The sequence below is a fragment of the Carcharodon carcharias genome, chromosome 19, assembly GCF_017639515.1.
Source record: "Carcharodon carcharias isolate sCarCar2 chromosome 19, sCarCar2.pri, whole genome shotgun sequence".
NCBI lineage: Eukaryota > Metazoa > Chordata > Chondrichthyes > Lamniformes > Lamnidae > Carcharodon > Carcharodon carcharias.
Genome location: NC_054485.1, coordinates 18471891 through 18496744, shown reverse-complemented (window position 1 = coordinate 18496744; position 24854 = coordinate 18471891). Strand labels below are relative to the sequence as shown.

The following is a 24854-nucleotide window of genomic DNA, read 5'->3' as shown; positions in this document are numbered from 1 at the left end:
ACTGCAGCTCTTGCAATATGATGTGGAACCAAGGCATAGATGTTCCTTGCAACCCTGTGCTTAGAAAGGAGGTATGGGGAGAGGGGCGTTGCATGTAAACGTTAAGTGCTGCATTGGAAGCTGCTCTTCTGCCCAGCTCAGATCCCAGGTACAGCTTGCCTCTGACTGGTGAGTGTTTCCGATTGTTTACTGTTTCTAAAAAAAGGCACATAGTGTTTTTTGCGGGGAATCTTAAACCAGGGCTCGATCACTCACTGAGTTAACTGACGCAGAAGAAACCTCTCACATACCCAGCAGGATAACCCCATGACATTAACTACATTTAAGTGGAATAGAGATGGCCCAATGATCTGATTACTGACACTAACTACTGCAGCCTGACTCACTTGTCCTTCCAGTGGTGATGTCCATAGTGTCCACATACATCTTCGATACCAGTCAGTAAATGATCCAGGAACTAAGGAGAGAAAGACCTTTAATAGCCAGCTAGAAAAACTGCAGGTCAACAAAAGGCATGATGACTCAATAAAACTAATATCAACAGAGTGCCAAAACGTAACTCAAGAGGTCCATCGTCCCCATGTTGGCTCTGAAATGCCTCTCTGCTTATTCCCTTGCCTTACAATTACCTGACCTTTTAAATTGGTCCTGAAAACACACAATAAAAATGAACTCATTTTTCAAACATTTGGCAGTAATGAAATAAGCCATTAACTGATCATTATAATATTGATGCATCTGCTCCTCAGTCTCATCAACAAGACGGCATGCCATCTCCATAACTGCAGACACAACTATTTGAATTATATAAATTGGACAGAAATAGAGCCTAAATATACACATTGTTTCATCGTCAGAGCCTGTTAACAAAAATGAAAGCACAAAGAATTGTCGGGCAGAGAAATGTTTAGAAGGTAGGCAACAGAGAATAGATAATGGGTATATTGTCAAATTGGCAGGATGGGAATATAAATGTACCCAGGGATCTGTAATGGGATACACTTCACTATATTTATAAACAACTTGGATGAAAGAACAGGAAACAGTGTTTTCAAATGTGCCAATGACACTAAGTTAGGTGGCACAGTAAATAATGTGGCAACAAAAATAATTTGGTGAGAGTCGGAATTCACAGGTGAGCAGAGGGTAAATAGTGCAGATTGGTACATTGTCAACCTGGAATGTGACTAAGCTACAAGTCCCAGCAACAGTTAATAGTCAAGCAGTTGTAAGTGCATAAAAGCAAAATACTGCGGATGCTGGAAATTGGAAACAAAAACAAAAATTGCTGGAAAAACTCAGCAGGTCTGACAGCATCTGTGGAGAGGAAGGCAGAGTTAATGTTTCGAGTCCATATGACTCTTCGTCAGAACTAAAGAGAAATAAAAATGTGGTGAAATATAAGCTGTTTAAGGGGGTGGTGGGGGGTGGGGTGGGATAGGTAGAGCTGGATAGAGGGACTGAACATCGAGTTCAACAACTTCAGATTATGAACTCTCTCCTCCATCCTCACCCCCTTTTTGATCCCCTTTTTTCTAATAATTGTTATATATATTTTTTTTTCTTTTCCCGCCTATTTCCATTATTATTTAAAAAAAAAATTATTTTTATCCATTGTTTTATCTCCACCTTTTAGCCTATTTCAATCCCTTCCCCCCAACCCACCCCCAACTAGGACCATCTGTTACTTGCTCATCCTGTTTTCTACCCTTAATGTCACCATTAGCACATCCTTTAGCTAATATCACCACCGTCAACACTCCTTTGACCTTTTGTTTATGACATCTTTGGCAATCTCTCCTTTGCCTCCACCTATCACTGGCCCTCTATCCAGCTCCACCTGTCTCACCCCCCTTAAACAGCTTATATATCACCACATTTCTTTCTCTTTAGTTCTGATGAAGAGTTATACGGACTTGAAACGTTAACTCTGTCTTCCTCTCCACAGATGCTGTCAGATCTGCTGAGTTTTTCCAGCAATTTTTGTTTTTTTTTTCTGGTCAACATTCATGCTTGAGCTGAGAAGTGGCAAGTAACATTCACGCCATAACTACCAGGCAATGACCATCTCCAACAAGACAGAATCTAACCATGTTCTTGGCATTACCATTGCTGAGACCCCACAAACATCCTTTGTGGGAGGGGGAAAAGCATTGATCAGAAACTTAATTGGGCCAAACATTAAATGTTGTGGCCACAAGAGCAGGGTAGAGGGCTGGGAATTCTGTGGTGAGTAACTCACCTCCTTACTCTCCAAAATCTGTCCACCATCTACAAAGCACAAGATAGGAGTTTGGTGAAACACTCCCCACTTAGGTGAATGTATGCAACTTGAACACTTGATAAGGTCGACACCACAAAGCAGTCTGCTTAATCGGCACCCCATCCATCACCTTTAACATTCAGTCCCTCCACCACTAGCACAAAGTGGCAGTAGTGTGCAACATTTACAAGATGCACTGCAGCAACTCACCAAGATTTCTTCAATAGCAACTTTTAAACATGCAACTTCTACCACCTAGAAGCACAAGGGCAGCAGATGCATGGAAACACCACCATGTGCAATTTCTCCTCCAAGCCACTCATCATTCTCTCTTGGAACTATATTGCCATTCCTTCATTGTCTCAGGGTCAAAATCCTGGAACTTCCTCTGAAACAGCGTTCAGGTGTATCTACACCTTATGGACTGCAGTGATTCAACAAGGCGGCTCAACACTACCTTTTGAAGTGCAATTAGGGATGAGCAATAAATGTTGGCCTGGCCAGCAATGCTCACAGCCAAGGAATGAATAAAATAAACACTTTATTATAGGATGAGCTTCAAATATTAAAATAGTAGGAACAGAAAGGAAGGAAATTATGGACAAATTAGCAAAACTAAGAGAGGATGAAACCTCAGGGCTGGATGCTGAGCTCCCACACACTTGAGGAAACTAGGGAGGAGTTAGCAGAGTCTAGTTTAGATATACAAAAGTCCCCTAGAAGGAGGTAGTGCCAGAGGGCTGGTGGACAGATAACGTTGCTCCTATATACAAGAAATTGAACAAAACTTAGGACCTGTAGACCGGCTAGCTGTCATTGATTGGAAAGATGCAGGAGTCTACACTAAAATGATAGAAGAGCTTCTGAAGACAGAAAATGAAACAAAAAATAGTCAGCATGGATTCTAAAAAGCTAAGTTATGCTTAACTAACCTGATCCCTTGAAGAGGTAACTTGAAGAGGTAACGGAAAGAGTAGATAACAGTAACGCAGAAGATATCATATACTTGGATTTTCAAAAGGTCTTCGATAAGGTACCACATAGTAGGCTCATGATAAAGGTTAGGGCATGTGGAGTCAGGGACAAATAGCTACATGGATAGCAAATTTGCTAAAAAATAAAAAGCAGAGAGTAGGGGTAAGGGTAATTATTCAGATTGGAGGAAGGTATTAAGCAGTGTTCCACAAAGATTAATATGGGGACAACTGTTATTCATAACTTACATTAATGATTCGGATTTAGAAATAAATTAACTCAACATCAAATTTTGCATATGATACCAAAATGGAGGTTAACATGCAACATAATACAAAGAAATTTTTTTTAGAAAACTTGCAGATTTAATAGTTAAGTGGCAAATGAACCTTAACGGATAAATGTAAAGTGATCCACTTTGGTAGGAAAAACGGAAACATCACCAACACCATAAAAAAAATGTTATAAGAGTAAAGGGATCTAAGGATACAGATGAAAGGAAACAATTAAAAGCAGCATCACAGGCTGGCAAAGCAATTAAAAACGCAAATGAAGCAGTGGCATTTATTTTTAGTATTATATAATTCAAAAATAGTGAAATTATGCTAAACTTGTACAGAACCCTGGCCAAACCACACTTGAAGAATGGTACATGCTATAAAAATAGCATAGAAGCACTGGAGAAAATACATTCAAGATCTACGAGGATGGTGCCATAACTGAGATTAAAGCTATCAGGAAAGATTGAACAAGTTGCAGCTTTTCTTTTAAGAGAAGACTTAAAGGTGGCCTGATAGAGGTCTTTAAAATTGTAAATGAGTTGGGCAGGATAGATGTGGAAAGAATGTTTCCAATTGTGGGAGAATCCAAAAGTTGATGTTGAGAGGCTGAATAAATTGGGTTTATATTCTCTAGAGTTTAGAAGAATGAGAGGCGATTTCATTGAAACCTACAAGATTGTTAAAGAGCTTGATAAGGTGGATGCTGAGAGATTACTTCCGCTGGTCGTGGAATCTAAAACACGGGGGCAGAGTCTCAGGATAACAGGACAATTAGGACTGAGATGAGGCAAAATTACTTCAGTCAAGGGGTTGTGAATCTTTGGAATTCTCTATCCCAGAGGGCGGTGGATGCATCATTGAATTCATTTAAGGCTGGGATAGACAGACTTATGATCTCTCAGAGAATTAAGGGATATGGTGAGCAGAAGGGAAAATGGAGCTGAAGTCCAACGTCAGCCATGATCGTATTAAATGGCAGAGCAGGCTTGTCGGGCCATATGGTCTACTCCTGCTCCCTCTCATGTTCTTGCAGGGGCCATAAATGCAAGGCCAATAAATCCAACAGGGGAATAAGGAGAAATTCTTTAGTCAAGAATGTGATTAGAATGTGGGGCTCACTACCACAGAAGTGGTGAGACTAAAAGCTTAGATGCTTTCAAAAGAAAAGCTAAAAAAAAGTACATGCGAGAAAAGGGATTGAAAGAGATGTTGAAAGTTGAAATGAGGTAGATGGAATGGGAAGAGACTGGTGTGGAGTACAAACACTAGTGCAGACTAGTTGATCTGAATAGCCTGTTTCTGTGCTGCACATTCTATATAATTATATGTACGCAATGTAAACAGCATAGATGAGAGCAGAAAGTTGCAAAGGGAAGTTGATTGATAAAGTGACTGAACAAAGCCTCAGCAGGTGGAATTCAATCTGGGCAAGTGTGAGATCATCCATTATAGACCAAAGATAGATAGATTAGAATCTTTTCTAAATGATAAAAGGTCCAGAACTGCGGAGGAGCAGAGATATTTAGGAGCCCTGATACTAATACCATAAAGAAAAATCACAAAGTATAAAAAATAATTAGCAAGGCTAATGGAATGCTGATTTTTATATCAAAGGAGCCAGAAAACAAAGGGATGGAAATGACATTGCGATTGTAAGATTCTGAGTGTTTGACAGGGTAGATGCTGAGAGGCTATTTCCAGTGGCTATAGAGTCGAGAATTAAGAGGTATAGTCTCAGGATGAGGCGATTCAGGACTAAGATGAAAAATTCCTTCACCCTAAAGGCTGCATATCTTCTGAATTCTCCACATCAGAGGGCTGTGGAGACTCAGTCGTTGAGTATAGTAAAGGCTGAGATTGATAGATTTTTGGACTCTAAAGGAATCAAGAGATATGGGGATCTGGCAGGAAAGGGAAGCTGAGGTTCACAGATCAATAAATTTTTGCATACTAAGGGAATTAAGGTACATAGGAAAGGTGTAGCCAAGGTAGAAAATTAACCACGGACTTATTAAATGATGGAGCAGGCTCAACGGGCCAAATAATTTATTCCTGTTCCTATTTCTTTTGTTATATTCTTATGCTACAGTTATACAAAACTTGGCTATATCCCACTGGAGTAGTAAATTCAGTTCTGGGCATCACAGCTCAGAATGCATATATTGACCTTGGAGGGAGTACAGCACAGATTCACTAGAATTGCATCAACTAGGCTCATCATCCCTTGAATATAAGGTATTTAAGATGATCAAAGGAATTGATAAGGTACAGAGAGATGCTATTTCCTCCAGTGGGAGAGTACAGAATAAGGAGAAATAACCTTAAAATTAGAGTGATGCCAGAAATTATGTCTGGACAAAGGGTAGTGGAAATCTGGAACTCTCTGCCTCAAAAACTGTTGAAGCTTGGGTTAATTGAAAATGCAGATTAATAGATTTTTGTTCAGTATTAAGAGATATGAATCCAAGGCAGGTAAACAGAATTAAGATACAAATCAGCCACAATCAAATTTAATGGCAGAACATACATGTTCACAGTGAGCCTGAATATATGCAACAGAATTACACTGTCAATAATTAAACAGGTTCTCTGCACGTCAATAGACTTAGTCAATGTTTGAGGCTTTGAGCCACACTGCATCAAGGGGCTTCGTAGACTTGCCTATGAATGATTTGCAGATTTCATTAATGCACTCACTTTCAGTCCTCTCATTTTCCTCACAATGTCAACTCCATTTGCCAAATTAAATCATCCTCCACACAGCTCAGCTGGGATGTTGTAAAGCATAAATCATAGAGTCACAGCCTTGGAATGAGGGTGTGCACAACTTCCCCTTTACATAAATGGAAAATACTTGCATTTAAATAGCACCTTTCACTTCCTCAGGATGGCCTAAAGTTCATTATAGACAATGAAGTGTACTTACTGTTGTAATGCAAGAAATTAGGCAACCATTTTGCAAACAGCAAGTTCCCACAAACAGCAGTGAGATCAGAACATAAGAACTAGTTACAGGAGTAGGCAGTTCAGCCCCTCGAGCCTGCCCCGCCATTCAATACGATCAAGGCTGATCTCATTTCGGCCTCAACCCCAATTTCCCGCCCTCTCCCCATAACCTTTCAACCCGCTACTAAATAAAAATCTGTCTATCTCTTCCTTAAATTTATTCAGCATCCTGGCGTCCACTGCACTCTTAAGGTAGTGAATTCCAGATTCACGACCCTTTGAGAAAAGTAATTCCTCCTCATCTCTGATTTAAATCTACCACTCTTTGGCCTAAAACTATGGCCTCTCGTTCTAGAATGCCCCACAAGGGGAAACATCTGCTCCACGTCTACTTGGTCTATCCCCTTTTGCATCTTATATACCTCAACTAGATCTCCTCTCATCCTTCTAAACTCTAGCGAGTATGGGCCTAAACTGCTCAATCTTTCCTCATACGACAAGCCCCCATCTCTGGGATCAATCTAATGAATCTCCTCTGAACCGCCTCCAATGCAACTACATCCTTCCTCAAGTAAGGGGACCAAAACTGTGCACAGTACTCCAGGTGCGGTCTCACCAATGCCTTATACAGTTGCAACAACACTTCCCTATTTTTATACTCTATTCCACTTCCCTATTTTTAATACTCTATTCCTTTTGCGATAAATGCCAAAATTCCATTTGCCTTCCTTATTACCTGCTGTACCTGTACACTAGCTTTCAGTGATTCATGCACGAGGACACCCAGATCTCTCTGCACTGAAGCATTCTGAAGTTTCTCTCCATTTAAATAAGTCGCCTTTTTATTCCTCCGACCAAAATGGATAACTTCACACTAAACTCCATCCACCAAATTTTGGCCCATTCACCTAACCTGTCCATATCCATTTGTAAATTTCTTATTTCTTCACTGCAATTTACTTTCCCACCTATTCGGTGTCATCTGCAAATTTAGCTAAATAAACTAAATAGACAACCTGTTTCAGTAATGATGGTTGAGATATTAATATTGGCTAGGACACCAGGAGAACTCCCCAGTCTTCTTCACAATAGGGTCAAGCAATCTTTTAAGTTCATCTGTGAGGGCAGGTTGGGGTCTTTGATTAAAGTCTCATTCAAAAGAAGGCATCTCTCTTAGTGTGACACTTCCTTAACACTGGCATTGAAAATGTCAACCTATATTTTTGTTCTTAAGTCTCTGGACTGGGGTTTGAACATATTACCTTCTGACTCGGGGACAGATGTGCTATCAAAGTGCCACTCCACATAATCAAAAAGTTATGTACAAAAGCACTAAGCGCCTTGGTTCCCTAAGGTGCTGTTTCAATGCATGCTGAACACTGCATAACACTGAAGCTCCATTGCTACAACCGGTCCCACACAATAGGTTCAAGGCTCATACAATAGAGAAAAGACCAAGGGTAGATAATGCCACCTGCTGGCCGTTGTCAGTGACATTTTCCTCACTAAAGTGTTCCTTGCTTAAGTTCCTTGGGCTCGCACAAGCTCACACGTCTTCTGCACATTACACAAATACTATAGCTGCCTCAGACCCAGGCTAACCTCCAGACTCCCGCCCACACGAGGGAGCCCCACAGACACCTATAAACGGGGAAACCATTCAGCCTCTACTGCCTATTCTGCCATTCAGTTAGATCATAGGTGAAGTGCTCAGAATTGAATGTAATGCTCCTTATGGGCTTTAACCAGAGCTTTCTACAGAAAGCAAAATTAGTTTCACCCCTTTGCATTCCAGCCCCTTTGAGATGGGAGGCCATTCGGCCCTCTGAGCTTGCTCCACCATTCAATAAGTTCAAGGTCGATCTGCTCAGCTACACCTTTTCACACTATCCCTTGATTCCCTTAGTATCCAAAAATCGGTTGATCTCTGACTTGAACAAACTCGCTGACTAAGCATTCACAGCTCTCTGTGGTAGAAAATTCCAAAGGTCCACACCTCATGGGTGAAAGAAATTCTCAGTTATACATGGGCATACATGGTTATACATGCCCCCTAGTTCTAGACTCACCAACCAAGGGGAAACATCTTCCCAGCATCTACCCTGTCAAGCCCCCTAAACATTTTGTGTGTTTCAATGAGTTCACCTCTCATTCTGCTAAATTCTAGGGCACGTAGGCCTAGTCTACTCAATCTCTGCTCATATTCTCTAATTCCAGGAATTAGTCAAGAGAACCTTCACTGCACTCATTCTAATGCAATTTTATCCTTCCTTAGATAAGGAGAATAAAATTGTACACAATAGTCCAGGTGAGGTCTCACCATAGCCCAATAGAACTGGGCTAAGACTTCTTTATTCCTATACTCCAAACAGTTTGTAGCAAAGCCTAAAAAAATTATTTGCTTTCCTAATTGCTTACTGTATCTGTGTGCTAACTTTGTGATTTGCGTTCAAGGACACTCTGATAACTCTGAATAACATTTCCCAGTCTCTCACTATTTAAAAAACATTCTACTTTTCTACTAAGCGGAAAACTTCACATTTCTCTACGTTATATTCAATCTGTCACAGTCTTGCTCACTCACTGAACCTTTCTAAATCCTTTTGCAGCCTCTTTGGGTCCTCCTCACAGCTTACATTCTCACTTTGTATTGCCAGCAAACTTTGTCCACCCATCTAAGTCACTGATATAGATTGTAAATAGCTGAGGCCCAATCACTGATCTTTGCAGTAGCCCACTAATTATAGCCCAAAATGATCCATTTATTCCTAGTCTCTTGGTTTTCTGACCATTGACCAATCCTTAGTCCGTTCTAATATATAACCCCCAATTTTATGAATTATGATTTCATGTAATAGCCTGTTGTGAGACACCTTTTCAAATGCTTTTTGAAAATCCAAAAACACTATATTCTCTGATTCCCCTTATCCACGCTACTATTTACATCTTCAAAAACTCTTAACAGATTTGCCAAACATAATTTCCTTTTCATAATATGACTGGGGAGAGTCAACTCAATTTATGATTTTCTAAGTTCTCTGCTATCACAAGCCTAATAATAGATTGTAGCATTTGCCCTCCAACTTCTATATTCAAAAACTGAGGGGAGACAGAAAGCAGGAAACTACAGGCCAGGTAGCTTAACATCTGTCATAGGGAAAATGTTAGAAGATATTATTTAAGATGTTATAATAAGACACTTAGAAAAATTCAAGGTAATCAAGCAGAGTCAACATGGTTTCTTGAAAGGAGTTCTTTGAAGGAGTCATGTGTGCCCTGGATAAAGGGGAACAAGTGGATGTACTTAGATTTTCAGGAGGCATTTGATAAGATGCCACGTAAAAGGTTATTGCGGAAACTAAAAGCTCATGTTGTAGGGAGTAACTTTTTTAAAACTTTATCTTCTGAAGAAGAGTCATAAAGGCTCAAAAAGTCAACTTTTTTTTCTCCATAGATGCTGCTAGACCTGCTGAGCTTTTCCAGCATTTTCTGTTTTTGTTTCAGATTTCCAACATCCACAGTGTTTTGCTTTTATCTCAAAAGCTACTTCTTTTAAGACTCTAGGATGAAAGCCATCATGTCCAGGGGACTTGTCAACCTTTAGTTCTAACACTTCTCCCAGTACCTTTTCTCTTGTGATCGCCTTAAGTTCCTCCCTCCCTTTTACCTCTTGATTTTCAAGTATTCTTGGGATGACTTTGTGTCTTCTACACTGAAGACAGATCTAAAGTACCTGTTCAACACTTCCACCATTTCCTTGTTTTCCATTATTTATTTCCCAGTCTCATCCTTTAAGTGACCAATACTCACTTTAGTTACTCATTCCCATTTTAAATACATGTAAAAACCTTTGCTAACTGTTTTTATCTTTCTAGCTAGTTTTCTCTAGTACTCTAATTTCTCCCTCCTCAGTACTTTTAGTCATTCTTTGCTGGTTTCTAAAATATGTCTAATCTTCTGACCTACCACTAATCTTTGCAGTGTTGTACGCTTTTTCTTTCAATCTCTTACTATCCTTAACTTCTGTAGTTAGCCATGGATGGTGCACCCTTCTCAATGGATTTTTTCTTTGCTGAGAGTTATGACATATCTCTTTAAATGTTTCCCACTGTTTCTCTACTGTCCTACTATTTACCTAGTTCACCTCAGCCAACTCTGTCCTCATGCCTGTGTAATTGACTTTATTTAAGGCATTAGTCTTAGACCCACAATTCTTGCCTTCAAACTTAATGTGAAATTCTATCGTGTTCTGATTACTGTTGCCCTATAGGCTCCTTTACTAAGAGATCATTAATTAATTCTGCCTCATTGCACATTATCAGATCGATAATACCCTGCTCTCTTATTGGCATTAGAACGTACTACTCTAAGAAATCATCCCGAATACAGCCTATGAACTCACCTTCCAGACTACCTTTGCTAATCTGATTCATCCAATCCATATGGAGGTTAAAATCACACAATTACTGCAGTACCTTTCTTACAAGCTCATTATTTCTTCCTGTATACTCAGTTCTAGTGTAGCCACTGTTAGGGGGTCTATAAACTACTCCCAAAAGTGACTTCTTACCTCTGCTATTTATTATCTTTACCCAAACTGATTCTACATCTTCATCTTCTGAACTAAGGCCATCTCTCACTACTGCACTGTCATCCTTAATTAATAGAGCTACCCCACTATTTAATATCAAATATCCATGAACACTTGGGTGCCAGCCTTGATCACCTTGCAACCACGTCTCTGAAATGGCCATCAGATCAAACATATTTATTTCTGTCTGTGCTATCAATTCATCCCTTTTGTTACAAATACTATGCTCATTCAGATACAGAGCCTTTAATTGCGTCTTTTTACCATTCTTGCAAGCTCTGGCCTTATCTGCACTCTTAAGTTTATAATACGCTCTGTACCTTCCTGCCATATTCTGGTTAGCATTACCATGTCGTTGCCTTGCTCCATTGCCTTTCCTTTTCTCTTTATTTTGCCACAGCTCCCCTTACATAATCCCTCACTCCCACTATTTAGTTCAAAGCCTTCTCTACCACTAGAGCGCTGGACCCAGCACAGTTCAGGTAAAGGTCATCTGAATGGTCCAGCTCCCACTTGCCCTGTTATTGGTGTTAGTGCCCCATGAATCGAAACCCATTTCTCCCACACCAATCTTTGAGCCATGCACTCAACTCTCTAATCTCACTTCCCTTACACCAATTCGCTCGTGGCTTGGGTAAAATCCAGACATTATTTTAGTGATTTCTGTACTTGGACTCGTAAATTTTTCTGCTCCTCCACTGTTCCCAGGTTCTCACCATTTAGAAAATAACACGTTTAAGGTCCACAGTGGATGACCTCACATTTATCCACATTGAACTCTATCCACCATAGTTTTGTCCACTAATTTATCGATGTCCCTTTACAACATTACACATATATTGCAATGCACATCTCTACACTATGGGTCCCAAACATTATAGGCTACAATTACCACCTCTACACAGCAAGATGGCCGGGCGGGGGGGTGGTGGATGGAATTGGTGGTGGATAGAGTGGGGACAGAAAGAATGAGCACCGAGAACAGACAGTCAAAGTGACAAACACTGAGCCCAGAGAACCACACTACCACTCTTCCATACTTGTGTGTGGATTTCCTCATTGATGGAACGTTTGGATTCTTGTTTCTTCTTCACAGCGAGCAATTCCACCAATGGTCGAATAGTCATACCCTGCCAGATAAATAGATCCAATTAGCACCGTGCATAAATAACTTCTACGTGGGGTCAACCAAAGCTCTACAGGAATTGATAGCTTAAAATGATTCTGGCAGATTTTCTGTTGGTGTCTTAGACTCACCTCCTGTGCTTTTGTTTACAACAAATGGCATTCATAAAGCAACTTTTACATACAAAATGTCCCAAGGTGTTTTGCAGGAGCGATAACAACCAAAATATCAATCCAAAGCTTGGTGGAAGAGGTAAGTCTTCAGAAACATCTTAAAGGAGGAAAGAGAGGTAGGAAGGTGGAGGGATGTTTTAGGAGGCAATTCCAAAGCTCATTGCCTAAGCAGCTGAAGGCAATGATGGAACAATTAAAGTTAGGGATGTGCAAACTTTAACCTCTCAAGGCTTCAAAAATCAGACAACTGGTTGATCTCCAACTTACAGTTTGTGGGACACAGAGACTGTTATCCATACTCATGAAAATCTGCAATATGAAAAGGGGAAATACCACCGCAAAAAACTGCCACAATTGTTCATGTTGGCTGCCTCCCCGCCGGCTCCCTCCTGCTGCCTCCCCGCTGGCTCCCTCCTCCTCCCCCTTCGCCGGCTCCCCTCCTGCTATAGTATCCTGACTTACCTACAGCAGCAATGTGACCAGTGAATGAAGAACCCAGAGGTTCCAACACTTGCTCATTAGCCGCACCTGTCAGTTTGGGCAGACAAGAAGCTTTACACTGAGGCATTGTCTTGAGGCACACCTTGTACCCTCCGTTAACTTAAGCTCATCCAAAACACTGCTGCATGTATCTTGCAACAAGTCTCATTTATTTGTCACTCACCTTGCTGACCTACACTGACTCCTGGTCTGACAACATTTCAATTTTAAAATTCTCACCCTTGAGTTCAAGTCCCTCCATGTCTTGGCTCCATCTCCATAACCTCCTCTAGCACACAACTGTCCAAGATGTCTGCATTCTAATTTTGCCCACCTAGATATCCCCTATTTTAATTGTTCCACCACTGCCTTCATTTGCCTCGGTCCTAAGCTATGGAATTTCCTCCTTAAACCGCTCCACCTCCTTACTTCCATTTGTTTAAACTACACCTTTAAACTCTAGCCAAGCTTTTGATCACCTGTACTAACGTCCCATTGTGTGGCTCAGAAATTGCTCCTGCTAAGTGTCACAAGATGTCTTATCACATTCGAGGCATTATATAAATGCTAGTTGTTGATGATCACCTGGAATCTCCACAGCAGAGAAGTGACAATGGACACAATCAATCTGGCCCGCCCAGCACGGGCAGTGAGAAAGACTGCCGCCCGTGTGGCGGTGGGGGGGTGGTTGTCAGCTCAGGCCCGACGTCCACGCGTGCGCGGACCAGTTCGGGCCCGACAGCCACGCACGCATGGACCAGCCCCTGCTGACAAACGTGCACAGCCCAAATGTGTGCCCACAAAAATGCAAATGCCCCCAGAAACATGCATGCCCAGCACACACAGGGACAAGATACAAACCCTAGTGCGCACGTGGAAACAAATAAGCAGTACATAAACTAGAAAGTAAACAAACCTGAACAAAGACGGTGAAGAATATGACAGTGATTATGGCAGTGAGGAACAAGGTTCGAGGGAAGGAGTCACTCAGTAGATAGCCGAGTGAGAATGCGATGGCTCCACGCAGCCCCCCATACGAGATTATAAATTGATCCTTGGGGGTGAGTTTCACAATGCGAAATCTGTTAAGTATTAAAGTGAGACCCAGAACGCCTGAAAGAAAACAGCACAATTACGGGCACAGTGTCTTACTACAAGATCTCCAGCATCATCTTCCCTCTTTGCGATCACCTGAGAAGGTAAAAGTGGCCAGGTGTGAACTTTATCTCAGTGCTAGCACTTTTGCCTCAATCAGAATTTTGCAGATTTGAACCCCATCTCAGAGACAAGTTCATGTAATCTAGAGGGGAAATCTGTGCATACACACGGAGGGGTGATGGGGAAGTGCACATTCTTTGCATGCAGCAGATGCTGTGGCTCCTGACACTTGTTTAAAAATAGCTAGTCACTGAATTATTCATTCGCTAATGCATGAGGGCTAACAGTAACAAGATTGGGCTCATTATCAACAGCTGGTGTAAGCCTGAGTGAAAAGGCATCTACCAATCCTTGGGGCAGTGCCATGCAGAAGCTTACTTCTTGTACTAAATTTCTCAGACCAGATACGCTTGTCAATTTCTATTGTCTTGCAGTGTGAACTCAAAGTTACAATAATAATTTCTTTAATTGGTCTGCTTCCTTTCACTAGTTCAGGTTCAGCACATATTAGATACAGAATAATGCTCCCTCCACATAGTCCCATCAGGGCAAGCATGGGTTAGATACAGAGTTAAATTTCTTCTATGCTGACCAATCATGAACTAAATCCAAAAGCTTCCGTTACTGATTTAATTGTGAATTCTCCTATTGTTGACAGCCAGTTAGTATGGGATCGACAACATATATTTACTTGAGGGCCTTCTCTTCCCCTGATAGGTGTAGGGGAGTGAAGGCAGTGGAGTGGGGCAGGGGCGAAGCTGCACCAAGCTGTGCCAATACATATCCACTCATTGCCCTCCAAGTGTGCAGTACCTTTTAGGTCTTACCTAGGACACGACCAACCAAGCAGAACATCAGGGTGCAACTGATGAAGGTCCAGTCCCAATGGTGCTCTCCAGCGAGTGTGGACACACCCAAGAAGATGAAGATGAGAGTCTCACTCACGCTGCTCCACATCTTCAGGAAATATTTGATGGTAGTGTGAGACTTATGAGAGATGTTTGCCTCCACATAAGGACGCATGACCGCTCCACAGGCAATGAGGCTGCAAAACACAAACACCAACATACAACTCAACTAGCAGAAGCTCTGACTATGCAGAGGGTGCCCTACTAGAAAGTGTTTCCAAACAAGGCAGTGGGGCACAGCAATAAACATACAGTGCAAGAGGAAGAAAAGTCTATCCCATGTATCCCAGGAACAATCTGCCCTTTCTCTCCCCCAAGCCACCCACCATCCCTGGAACAGATTTCCTCTCGACTCCTCCAGAAAAGTCTGCCCTTCTACCTCCAAACACACACATTCCCCACCACAGTTTAGTTTGTCCTTGCTCCCTCAATACCCGCTCCCCCACAAGAACAGTCTGCCTCCACCTCCCTGAAACAGCCTGACCATTCCACTAGGAACAGTCTGTCCTCCCCCTATGTTCCCAAAGCCATCCCTCAGAACAGTCTGCCCATTCCCCTTCCCAATCTTCCTCCAAAGGAACAGTCTGCCATTCCCCCCTCAAATCCTAGCCCAAGAATCAGTCTGCCCCTGTCCCAACCCAAACCCATCCTCTCTCTACCCCAGATCCACAACAATTTGGGAATTGACTCAACCTCTGAAATGGCCTAGCAAGCCACTAAGTTGTCTCAAACTGCTTGAGAAGAAAGCACCATCAGTGTGTCTATACCAAAAGGACAGTAGGGATTCAAGAAGGTGGCTCACTGCCACCTTCTCAAGGGCAATTAGTTATCAGCAATGATTGTTGGCCTTCCCAGCAATTCTCATCCCAGAACAAATAAAAAACACAGCCAGCCCTTCCTCCAACAGGAATTGTCTACTCTACTGACCCCAATACACCCCCCACTGCTGGGACAGACCGTCTACCACCAGCAGTAAGTGCATCCCCACCCCCCACCATCCAAAAACCAGCAATTAATTTGAAAGAAGAAACCTAACATATCAACAACAATCATCAAGCAGTGTAATAAATGGAAACAGCTTGATTCTTACATGTCAACGCAGCGTTAACTGCTTATAGCTTTGGGGACACTTACGCCATGATTCCTGAGAGATGGAAGATCTCTGAACACAAGTATGCCATGTAGCTGTAGAGAAAAACGAAGAGAGGTTCGATAACACGAATACGCGATGTAAACCGGGAGGTGAAGGCAGCGATAAGTCCAAAGAAAACCCCGACCAAGACACCTCCAACGGCCACCACAAAGAAAGACAGGATTCCCAGAATCACTTCCTTTGCGCCGATTACTGGAGTATGAAAGTATTCCTCGAGGAGATGATAGAGCACCTACACAATTAACATATACACTCATTAAGTTATATGGCTCAGCGGCATTGTACAATCATGTAGTGTTGCGTATGGTGAGAAGAGGAGGGGGCGTCAAGCACGGGGAAGGGGAAGGAAGGAGAGCTGGGCAAGGGGAGAGTGGGGGAGGGGTTGGTGGTGCTGGGCACGGGGGTGCTGGGCGTGGGAGGGTAAGAGGAGTGGGGGTGTCAGGCATGGGGAGGGTTGGGGAGAGGCGGGTGCTAGGTACGGGGAGGAAGCTGGACGTGGGGACGTGAGAGCTGCCGTGCGCAGGGAGGGGATGGGAGGGATGCCGGACGTGAAGAATATACAAAAATATATACCAACTTACGAATTAAAAGCAGAGGTAGGCCACTCGGCACCTCGAGCCTGCTCTGCTGTTCAATAAAATCATGGCTGATCTGAATGTGACCTCAGCTCCACCTTCGCACCTATCCCGATATCCTTTCAACCCCTTGCTTATCAAGAATTTTGAAAGGAAGGAATTGGGGGTGTGGTTAGAGAAGGGTGGTCTGGCGCAGTTAGGAGGATCTTGGCACGGTGAGAGGAGATGGCAATGGGTAAGGCAGGGGGAGCGGTTTGTGCAGACAGGAAGGAGGTGTCAGGCACTGGAGAGGAAGTGGTGTCAGGCACAGGGTAGGGGAAGGGTGGGTCAGTCGGTCCAGTGTGGGATAAGCTGCTGGAATTAAGAGCCTGATGAAAGCTATTGCACTCACCACAGTAACTGCGTCATTGAGCAGAGACTCTCCAAACACCAGGATATGTAACAACTCATTAATATGAATCTCTTCAAAGACAGCCAGCACCGCCACAGGATCCACAGCAGAGATAATACTGCCAAACAGCAGATTAGGCAGCAGGCTGATGTGTTCCAGTCCGGACCCTTTGATCTGGCATACTGCATACAGCAGTAGCCCGACGAAGGCTGCATTCCACAGCGTCCCAATCACAGCAAAGCTCAGGATGGTTCCCAGGTTCTCGGTGAAAGGCCGAATGGGCAAGAAGTAACCGGCATCCAGAATGATGGGTGGCAGGAGATAAAAAAAGAATACATCTGCCTTCAAGATGGGCGGGGTTTCTCCCACAGTCTTTAGCAGACCCCCCACTATCAGACCCACACACACCAGCAGGCAGCTCTCTGGGACAATCGTAGACAGCTTTGGGAGGAAATGAAAACCTAAAAATACAAAACAACCATCAGTGAACTAGTGAAATATCCCAGTTAATAACACATTGGCAACAGTGGGGAGAGAGAGACTGAAATCCGCATATTCACTGAACCTTCCCGACTGCATTACTTTCACACTTGACTATTTATGACAAAGCAGATAGTCACTTTTAGAGGTCAAGATCAAAGGTTCATCAAAACATTATCTGAATTTGTGCCTGCCTTAATCTACATTTATATAGTGTAATACAACTCCAGAGAGATATAAAGATAAGCAGAGTGGGACTCTAAGAAACAGAGTTTAACGGCAATAGTGCATTAGCGAACAAGGTCCAAACAAAGAACAGTAAAAAATAAAGACTCTTTCTCTGAATGCGTAAAGCATCTCTGATTAGATAGATGAGCTAGCAGTACAAATAGAGATTAATGGTTTATATCTAATCAGCATGACATAAATATTGTTACAAGGTGATCACGGTTGCGAAACAGGGTACACAACATTTCAGAAAGACAGGCAGAATGGAAAAGGAGGTATTGAAGCCTTGATAGAAAACAAGGACAGTGGTAAGAAAGGATCTTGGCTCAGATGATCAGGAAGAGTTTCTGGTGAAGAGTCATACGGATTCGAAACGTTAACTGTGTTCCTCTCCGCAGATGCTGTCAGACCTGCTGAGTTTTTCCAGGTATTTTTGTTTTTGTTTCGGATTTCCAGCATCCGCAGTTTTTTGCTTTTATCTTAGGAAGAGAATCAGTATGGGTGGAAATTAGGAATAACATGGGTCAGAAAATGCTCGAGTGTAGTTTATAGGCCTTCTAATAGTTATTATACGGTTTGATAGCGCATTAGCAAAAAATAACTGGAGCTTGTAACAAAGGCCGTGTCATAATCGTGGAGTCTTTAACCTTCACATAGACCGGAGAAGTTAAATTGGCAAAGCTAGTCTGGGAGGAGTTCGCAGAATGCTTTCACAACACTTTCCTAGAACAAAACATTGTGGAGCCAACTGGTGATAAAACCGTTTTAGATCTATTATTGTGTTATGAGGCACAGCCAATTGGTACACTCAGTACAAGATGCTCTGGCATAAAGTAATCACAATACAACTGAATTCCATATTAAGGGTAACATAATCCAGATTTAAGCATGAATCTTAAATAACACCCATTACGTAGTTATGAGGGGAGAGCTGGTTCGGGGTGATTGGATAAACAGAATAGGAGATGCAGTAAATAAACAGCGAGACACAAAGAAACAATTCAAAATGTTCATCAAAAAGATATTCCATTAAAAAATGAAATCTCCACAAGAAAGATGCATCCATGGTTTACTAGGGAAATTAAGGACAGTATGAGATTAAAAGAAGCCACCTCTCACAAGCACCATCCAAAAGCTCAGTATTAATTTGCATATACACTTATACCACCCAGCTCTACCTTACCATCACCTCTCTCAATTCCTCCTCGGTTGATAAATTATCAACTGTTTATCTGATATCCAGTACTGGATGAGCAGAAATTTTCTCCAATTAAATACTAGGAAAACTGAAGCCACCATTTTCCATCCCCCTTCCAAATTCCATTTCCAAGCAACTGACTCCATCCCTCTCCCTGGCAACAGTCTGAGTACATTTGATGCCGAGATGAGCTTCCCACCTTATATTTTCACCAACACGAGGACCACCTCCGTAACATCGTCAGACTTCACCCATCTCAGCTCATCTGCTGCTGAAACCCTCATTCATGTCTTTGTTACCTATAGACTTGTCTATTCCAACAGATTCTTGGGTGGTCTCTTACATTCTACCCTCTGTAAACTTGAGGTCATCTAAACCTCTGCTGCCTTTGTCTTAACTTGTAAAAAATCCTATTTCCACCATCACCTATGCTTGTTGACTAACCTTAGCACCCGATCAAGCAACATCTTGATTTTAAAATTCTAATCCTTGTTTTCAAATCTCTCCATGGCCTTGTCCTTTCCTGTCTCCGAAAATCTCTTCCAGCCTCACAACCCACCATAATATCAGTACTCCTCTAACTCTGGCCTCCAGAGCATCCCTGATTTTAACTGCTTCACTTGCTTAGATCCTAAACTCTGGAATCCCCTCCCCTGCACTGCACTTTCCTCCTTTAAGACACTCCTTAAAACCTACCCCTTTGATCAATCTTTTGGTCATCTGACCTAATATCACCTTATGTGGCTCTGTGTCATGTTTTGTTTTATAATGCTTCTGTGAAGCGTCTTGAGACATTTAATCACTTTAAAGTCACTGCTATAATGCTTCAAAGAATAGTAGTAAGCCTAAGGGTTGGGACAGTTTTCAAAATGGGCAAAGGGCAAACAAAAATTAATAAAAATGGAAAAAGTAGAATGAGAGTAAACTAGTCAGGAATATAAAAACAGCTCATAAGAGCTTTCACAAGTAAATGAAAAAAGCAGCTTAAATAAACGTTGGTCCCTTAAATGCAGAAACAGGAGAAATCATCATGGGGAATGAGGAAACAGCAGAATCGAACAAATATTTTGTGTCTGTCTTCACTGTAGAAGATACAAATTATATACCAGAAATTGAGATTAGCCAAGGGACTGGGGATCATAAAATATCAGCAGAGAAAGAGTATTAGAGAAAATTAAGGGACCTAATGGCCTATTATCCTAGGATTCTAAAAGAGATAGTTCCAGAGATACTGGATGCAGTAGTTATGATTTTCCAAAATTCCTAAGATTCTAGAACAGTACCAGTCAATCGGAAGCTAGCAAATGTAATGCTGCTCTTCAAGAAAGGAGGGAGAGGGAGAAACTAGGGAACTACAGGACAGTTAGCTTGACATCAGTCATTGGGAAAATGCTTGAATCTATTTTTAAAGAAGTGTGATCAGACAGAGTCAACAGACTTTTACAGAAGGAAATTAAGTTTGACAAATTTATTAGAGGTTTTCGGGAATTTAACTAGTAGGGTAGATAAAGGGGAGGCAGGAGATGTTGTATACTTGGGATTTCCAAAAGGTGCCACTCAAGTAGTTAATGCACAAGATAAGGGTTAATGGAGCTGGGGGTAATATATTAGAATGGATAGAGGATTGGTTAACGGACAGGAAGCAGAAAGCAGGGATAAATGGGGCATTTTCAAGTCGACAGGTTGTAATTAGTGGAATGCTGCAAGGCTGGGGCCTCAGCTATTTACAATCTACATTAATGACTTAGACAAAGAGACCAAGAACAACGTATCCAAGTTTGCTGATGACATGAAGCTAGGTGGGAATGTAATTTGTGAGGAGGACACAGAGTGCAAAGATATAGACAGGTTAAGTGAGTGGGCAATAAGGTGGCAGATGAAGTATAATGTGGGGAAGTATGAGGTTATTCAGTTTGGTAGTAAGGAAAGCAGAATAATGCTTTAAAATATATGAAATCTCAAAGTCACCTTGTAGAAAGAATTGAAAGTTTCAATGCAGGGACAGCAAGCAACTAAGAAGGCAAATGCCATGTTTGTCTTTATTGCTGGGGGATAGGAGTACAAGAATAAGGAAGTCTTGCTACAATTGTACAGGGTTTCAGTGAGACCACATCCAGAGTAAAATGCATAGTTTTGGTCTTCATATCTAAGTATCAATTTGGAGACAGCACAGTGAAGCTTCACCAGACTGTTTCCTGGGGTGAGAAGTTGTGTAAATTGTGTCTATACACTCTGGAGTTTGTAGGAACAAGAGGTGATCTCATTGAAATATAAAAGATTCTGAAGGTGCTTGACAGGGTAGACACAGATTGTTTCCCTTGGCTGTGGAACCTAGAACATGGGGGCACAGTCCCAGGCTAGGGGGTCAATAATTTAGGACTGAAACAAGGAGAAATTTCTTCATTCAGAGGGTGGGGGTATGAATCTTCGGAATTCTCTATCCTAGGGTTTGTATGTGCTTTAGTGTTGAGTATAATCAAGGTTGAGATAGACAGATTTTTAGTCCCTCAAGGAATCAAGAACACATGGGAATTGGCGGGGGGTGGGGGGCAGGCTGGTGGTGGAGTTGAGACAGATGATCAGCTGTGGTTGTATTGAATGGTGGAGCACGTTTGAAGAGCTGCATGGCATCCGTGCTCCTATTATGTTCTTAAAGATACAGGCAACAAGCAATTTTGGGGTGGTTAGGAGAGGAGACTGAAACTATCATTGCAAAAATAGATTTTGAAGGAAAAATAATTTAGGAGGAGGAGATCTGGAGCTTTTGTCTGATTCAGAAAATGGGCCTGGCGTAGAAAATGCCATGGAGGATCGTTGGGAGGTGATGCGCCAGGACTGGACAGGACTGAACTTGCTCCAGCAAGTTGTTACATAGAACTAGTATAAGGGTGGGTTTTGTGTTTTTGTGGAGAGCAACAAGTATACTTTGGATAATTGTAGATGTACTTGGTGGTGGAAGTGAGACAGGAGCAGAGACCTGAGATGTTGTAGAGTGCTGGTATTGGGAGGGAAATGGAGATTGAACTCAGTTCAAGAACAAACAGATCACTTAGGGAAGTCTGGTTCAGTCTGAGCAAGTTCGAAGCATAGGTACAATTACTGATGCAAACTAGGTAAGGTTTCAGTCCATGAAATGGTCACTTAAAGTAATGGCTAGCTGAACCATAGCCTGTTGTCAGAGGTGCTCATTGAATTGAGGGGGTAGGAATAGATGAGCAGAGAATCTCATTAGCATACATTGGAAACTGACACCATGCCACAGAATGAGGTCTTCAGGGCTAGCATGTAATCAAGGAAGAGGAGGGGTCGGTGTAAATCCAGAGCTGCTGTGCAGTCCATGAGAAATCTCTAGATGCAATGTCTGGAACAGAGAAGAGTGAAACCAAGAGAGCAGTCGTAGAGCAGGACAAAGGAGCAAGATAACTTGTTATGATTGCAGTGGTAGGGAGAATTGCTGACTTTAACAATGGTGCATCTGGCATCAAGGGGAAAATTATTAAAGCCTGTGGCATAATTTCAACTCATTTAAACAGTGGAATGTTTGTAAAATTAGTGAACACTAAGCAAAAATTTCTCTCACATCAGACTGCATCATTAAGGAAATGAACTAAACATTTCCCCACAGTTGCCTCTATTTTCAAACCTATCTGCATTCTTCATCTGGACACAAGCTGGAAACACTGCAAATTTCTGCAACAGACTATGGCATTGAGTAACTGCAATATACTGTTGCCTTTTCAATTTCCCTTATTTTCAACCAGTACCACTCAGGTAACATGTCTCTTTAAGGGTTAGGGGCACAGAAGAGCGAGCTCTACCTGTCTCATCAAACAATCCCAAGACAGGTACACCATGGGTTAGATACAGAGTAAAGTCTAACACACTGCCCCAAACATTTTTAGCGCAGTTACAACACAAACTAGATACAAAGTAGAGCTCCCTCTTCACTGTCCCCTGAAGCACTCCCAGGGCAGGTACAGTATTGGTTAAATAAGTAAAGCTCTCCACCTACACTGTCTCATCAAATACCCTCATGGGATGTACAGCATGGGCTAGTTAGAGGATCAGGTTCTGCCTCAGGTGAATGTCCAAGATAAGGCATAGAATTTGAGCTGGAGAGACTTCAACACATTGGGGAGGGAGAGAAGTTTCTGAAACAAATTTTGGGAGTAGTCACTCTGCTGGAGGAGTAGAGGAAGAAGTGGTAACTCTGCACAGACCAGGGAGAGTGAAGAGGAACAGAACGGAACAGGAATATAGAGCACCGACCCCTCTCTAACCATTGGAAAACACTGGCTCCACTGGCACGAAAACTCATGAGAGTTGGGCCAGGGAGGGACAATTAGAAATTCAATCGGGAGGTCCCAACCTCCTGAATGCTTTATTTTCCTTTAGATGCTAGAGCAAAAGGGCATTTCTGAAAGACTGGAATAAACTTTGCAAGGGGAAGGAGAACAGCCAGTCGTCTTGTTTCCAGGAGTAGGACTTGAACCTGCAACCTTCTGACTTGGAGAGGAGTGCTACTAAATTAGCCACTGCTGACACAAATAAGAAGAAATATTAGCAACATAAGAATTAGACAAATTAGTTAAGTCAAAGGAGGACAAAGCGCCAGGAAATGAAGGGAACGGATGAAGAAATATTGGAGACCCTAGAAATATTTCAGGGTTCTACTGAGAATGGATGCAAATCGGAGAATAGCAGAGTAGCCAGAGCTAACCCAGGTAAGTACAGGCTAGCTCTTTTGACATCACTATAGAGAAAATTCTGGAAGCTTTACCAAAAATGAAATTGCTAAATATCTAAATAAAGATAATATCAACATGGATTTCAGAAGGCAAGATTCATGCTGATAATCCTGATAGAAGTTCTTTGAGGTGACAGATGTGGTGGGTAGGCAAGTGTAGCAAATATGGTGAATATGGATTTTAAAAATCCTTTGGCAAAGTATCACACAAGCAACAGTTGGAGAAGATTAAATGGAATGAAATTAGATGGAAAGGGGCAAATTGGATTCATATTAGGTTAGAATAGAGGAAGGAGACTAGGAGTATTTTAGAGTGGTGCAAGTGGGTAATGGTATCAAGATTCTGTTCTGGGACCATTTCTGGTTGTTCTTTTCTAGAAAGCCAGGCAGTGATGAATAAAACTGAAGTCCAATCTCTACAGATATTATAAGCTTTTGCTTAGAGATATACATTAGAAACATGCGCCCCCAAGCCGAACAAACCTAATTTCATTCTGCTATCTGTAGGAGCACAAGTGAAGCCCCAGCTAATGCTCACCCCTGAATACAATACTCAATTACTATACAATTAACAAATTCCTTTCTCAATGCATTCTGTACAAAGCATTACATTGTGAAACACCCCTCCTTCAAGACTCCAAACAATTTTTTTCATACATGAATTTCTTTAAGTGAAGTAATCTGACAGTTCGTGGTTTGAATCCACCCATTTAATTTTAGAGATTCCCTTTCTCTCCAGCATTTGTTTCAAGCCAGAGGGTAAATCTGTAACATTTTCTCACTAATGTTTCTTGGAGTGCACATTATCCCACAATGTATTATCTCACAAAGTCAAAGACAACCAGAATGCTACAGCCACTGCCTCCACAAGACTCAGCGTTTCAACGAAGTACTTTTAGCAACCCTTTTTAAAAAAAAAAATTCTTAGTTTCCCAAGTTGAAGGACAAGATTTACTATTCTCACCCACAAGAAATATAATGAAGCCAGTTGCATTGAAATACCCATGAGGAAGATTAAATGGTGAAGCATTGCTAAAATTGACTTTGTACAGAATCATGTCTTTAGGTGTTCTAAGGATGGGAACAGTGGTACACATTTATCCAGATTTAATGTTTTATTTGCCCCTAAAACTTTCTCTACTTTAGGATGTTTCATCTTGGTGCTTAATGCCAACACATCT

At 41.9% G+C, this 24854-nt stretch overlaps 1 protein-coding gene across 2 annotated transcripts in view; it reads right to left on the bottom strand.

Moving 5' to 3' along the window:
• Window positions 1-24854, bottom strand: part of slc9a1a (solute carrier family 9 member A1a) — a 49628-nt gene that overhangs the window by 6184 nt on the left and 18590 nt on the right. For both annotated transcript variants that reach the window (XM_041212578.1, XM_041212579.1), the window contains exons 2-7: window positions 17021-17481; window positions 16036-16286; window positions 14821-15038; window positions 13752-13948; window positions 12097-12186; window positions 387-457 (exon numbers count right to left, since the gene is read on the bottom strand). In XM_041212578.1, coding sequence (XP_041068512.1) covers window positions 387-457; window positions 12097-12186; window positions 13752-13948; window positions 14821-15038; window positions 16036-16286; window positions 17021-17481 — 1288 coding nt within the window. The remainder of the gene's footprint in view (window positions 1-386; window positions 458-12096; window positions 12187-13751; window positions 13949-14820; window positions 15039-16035; window positions 16287-17020; window positions 17482-24854) is intronic.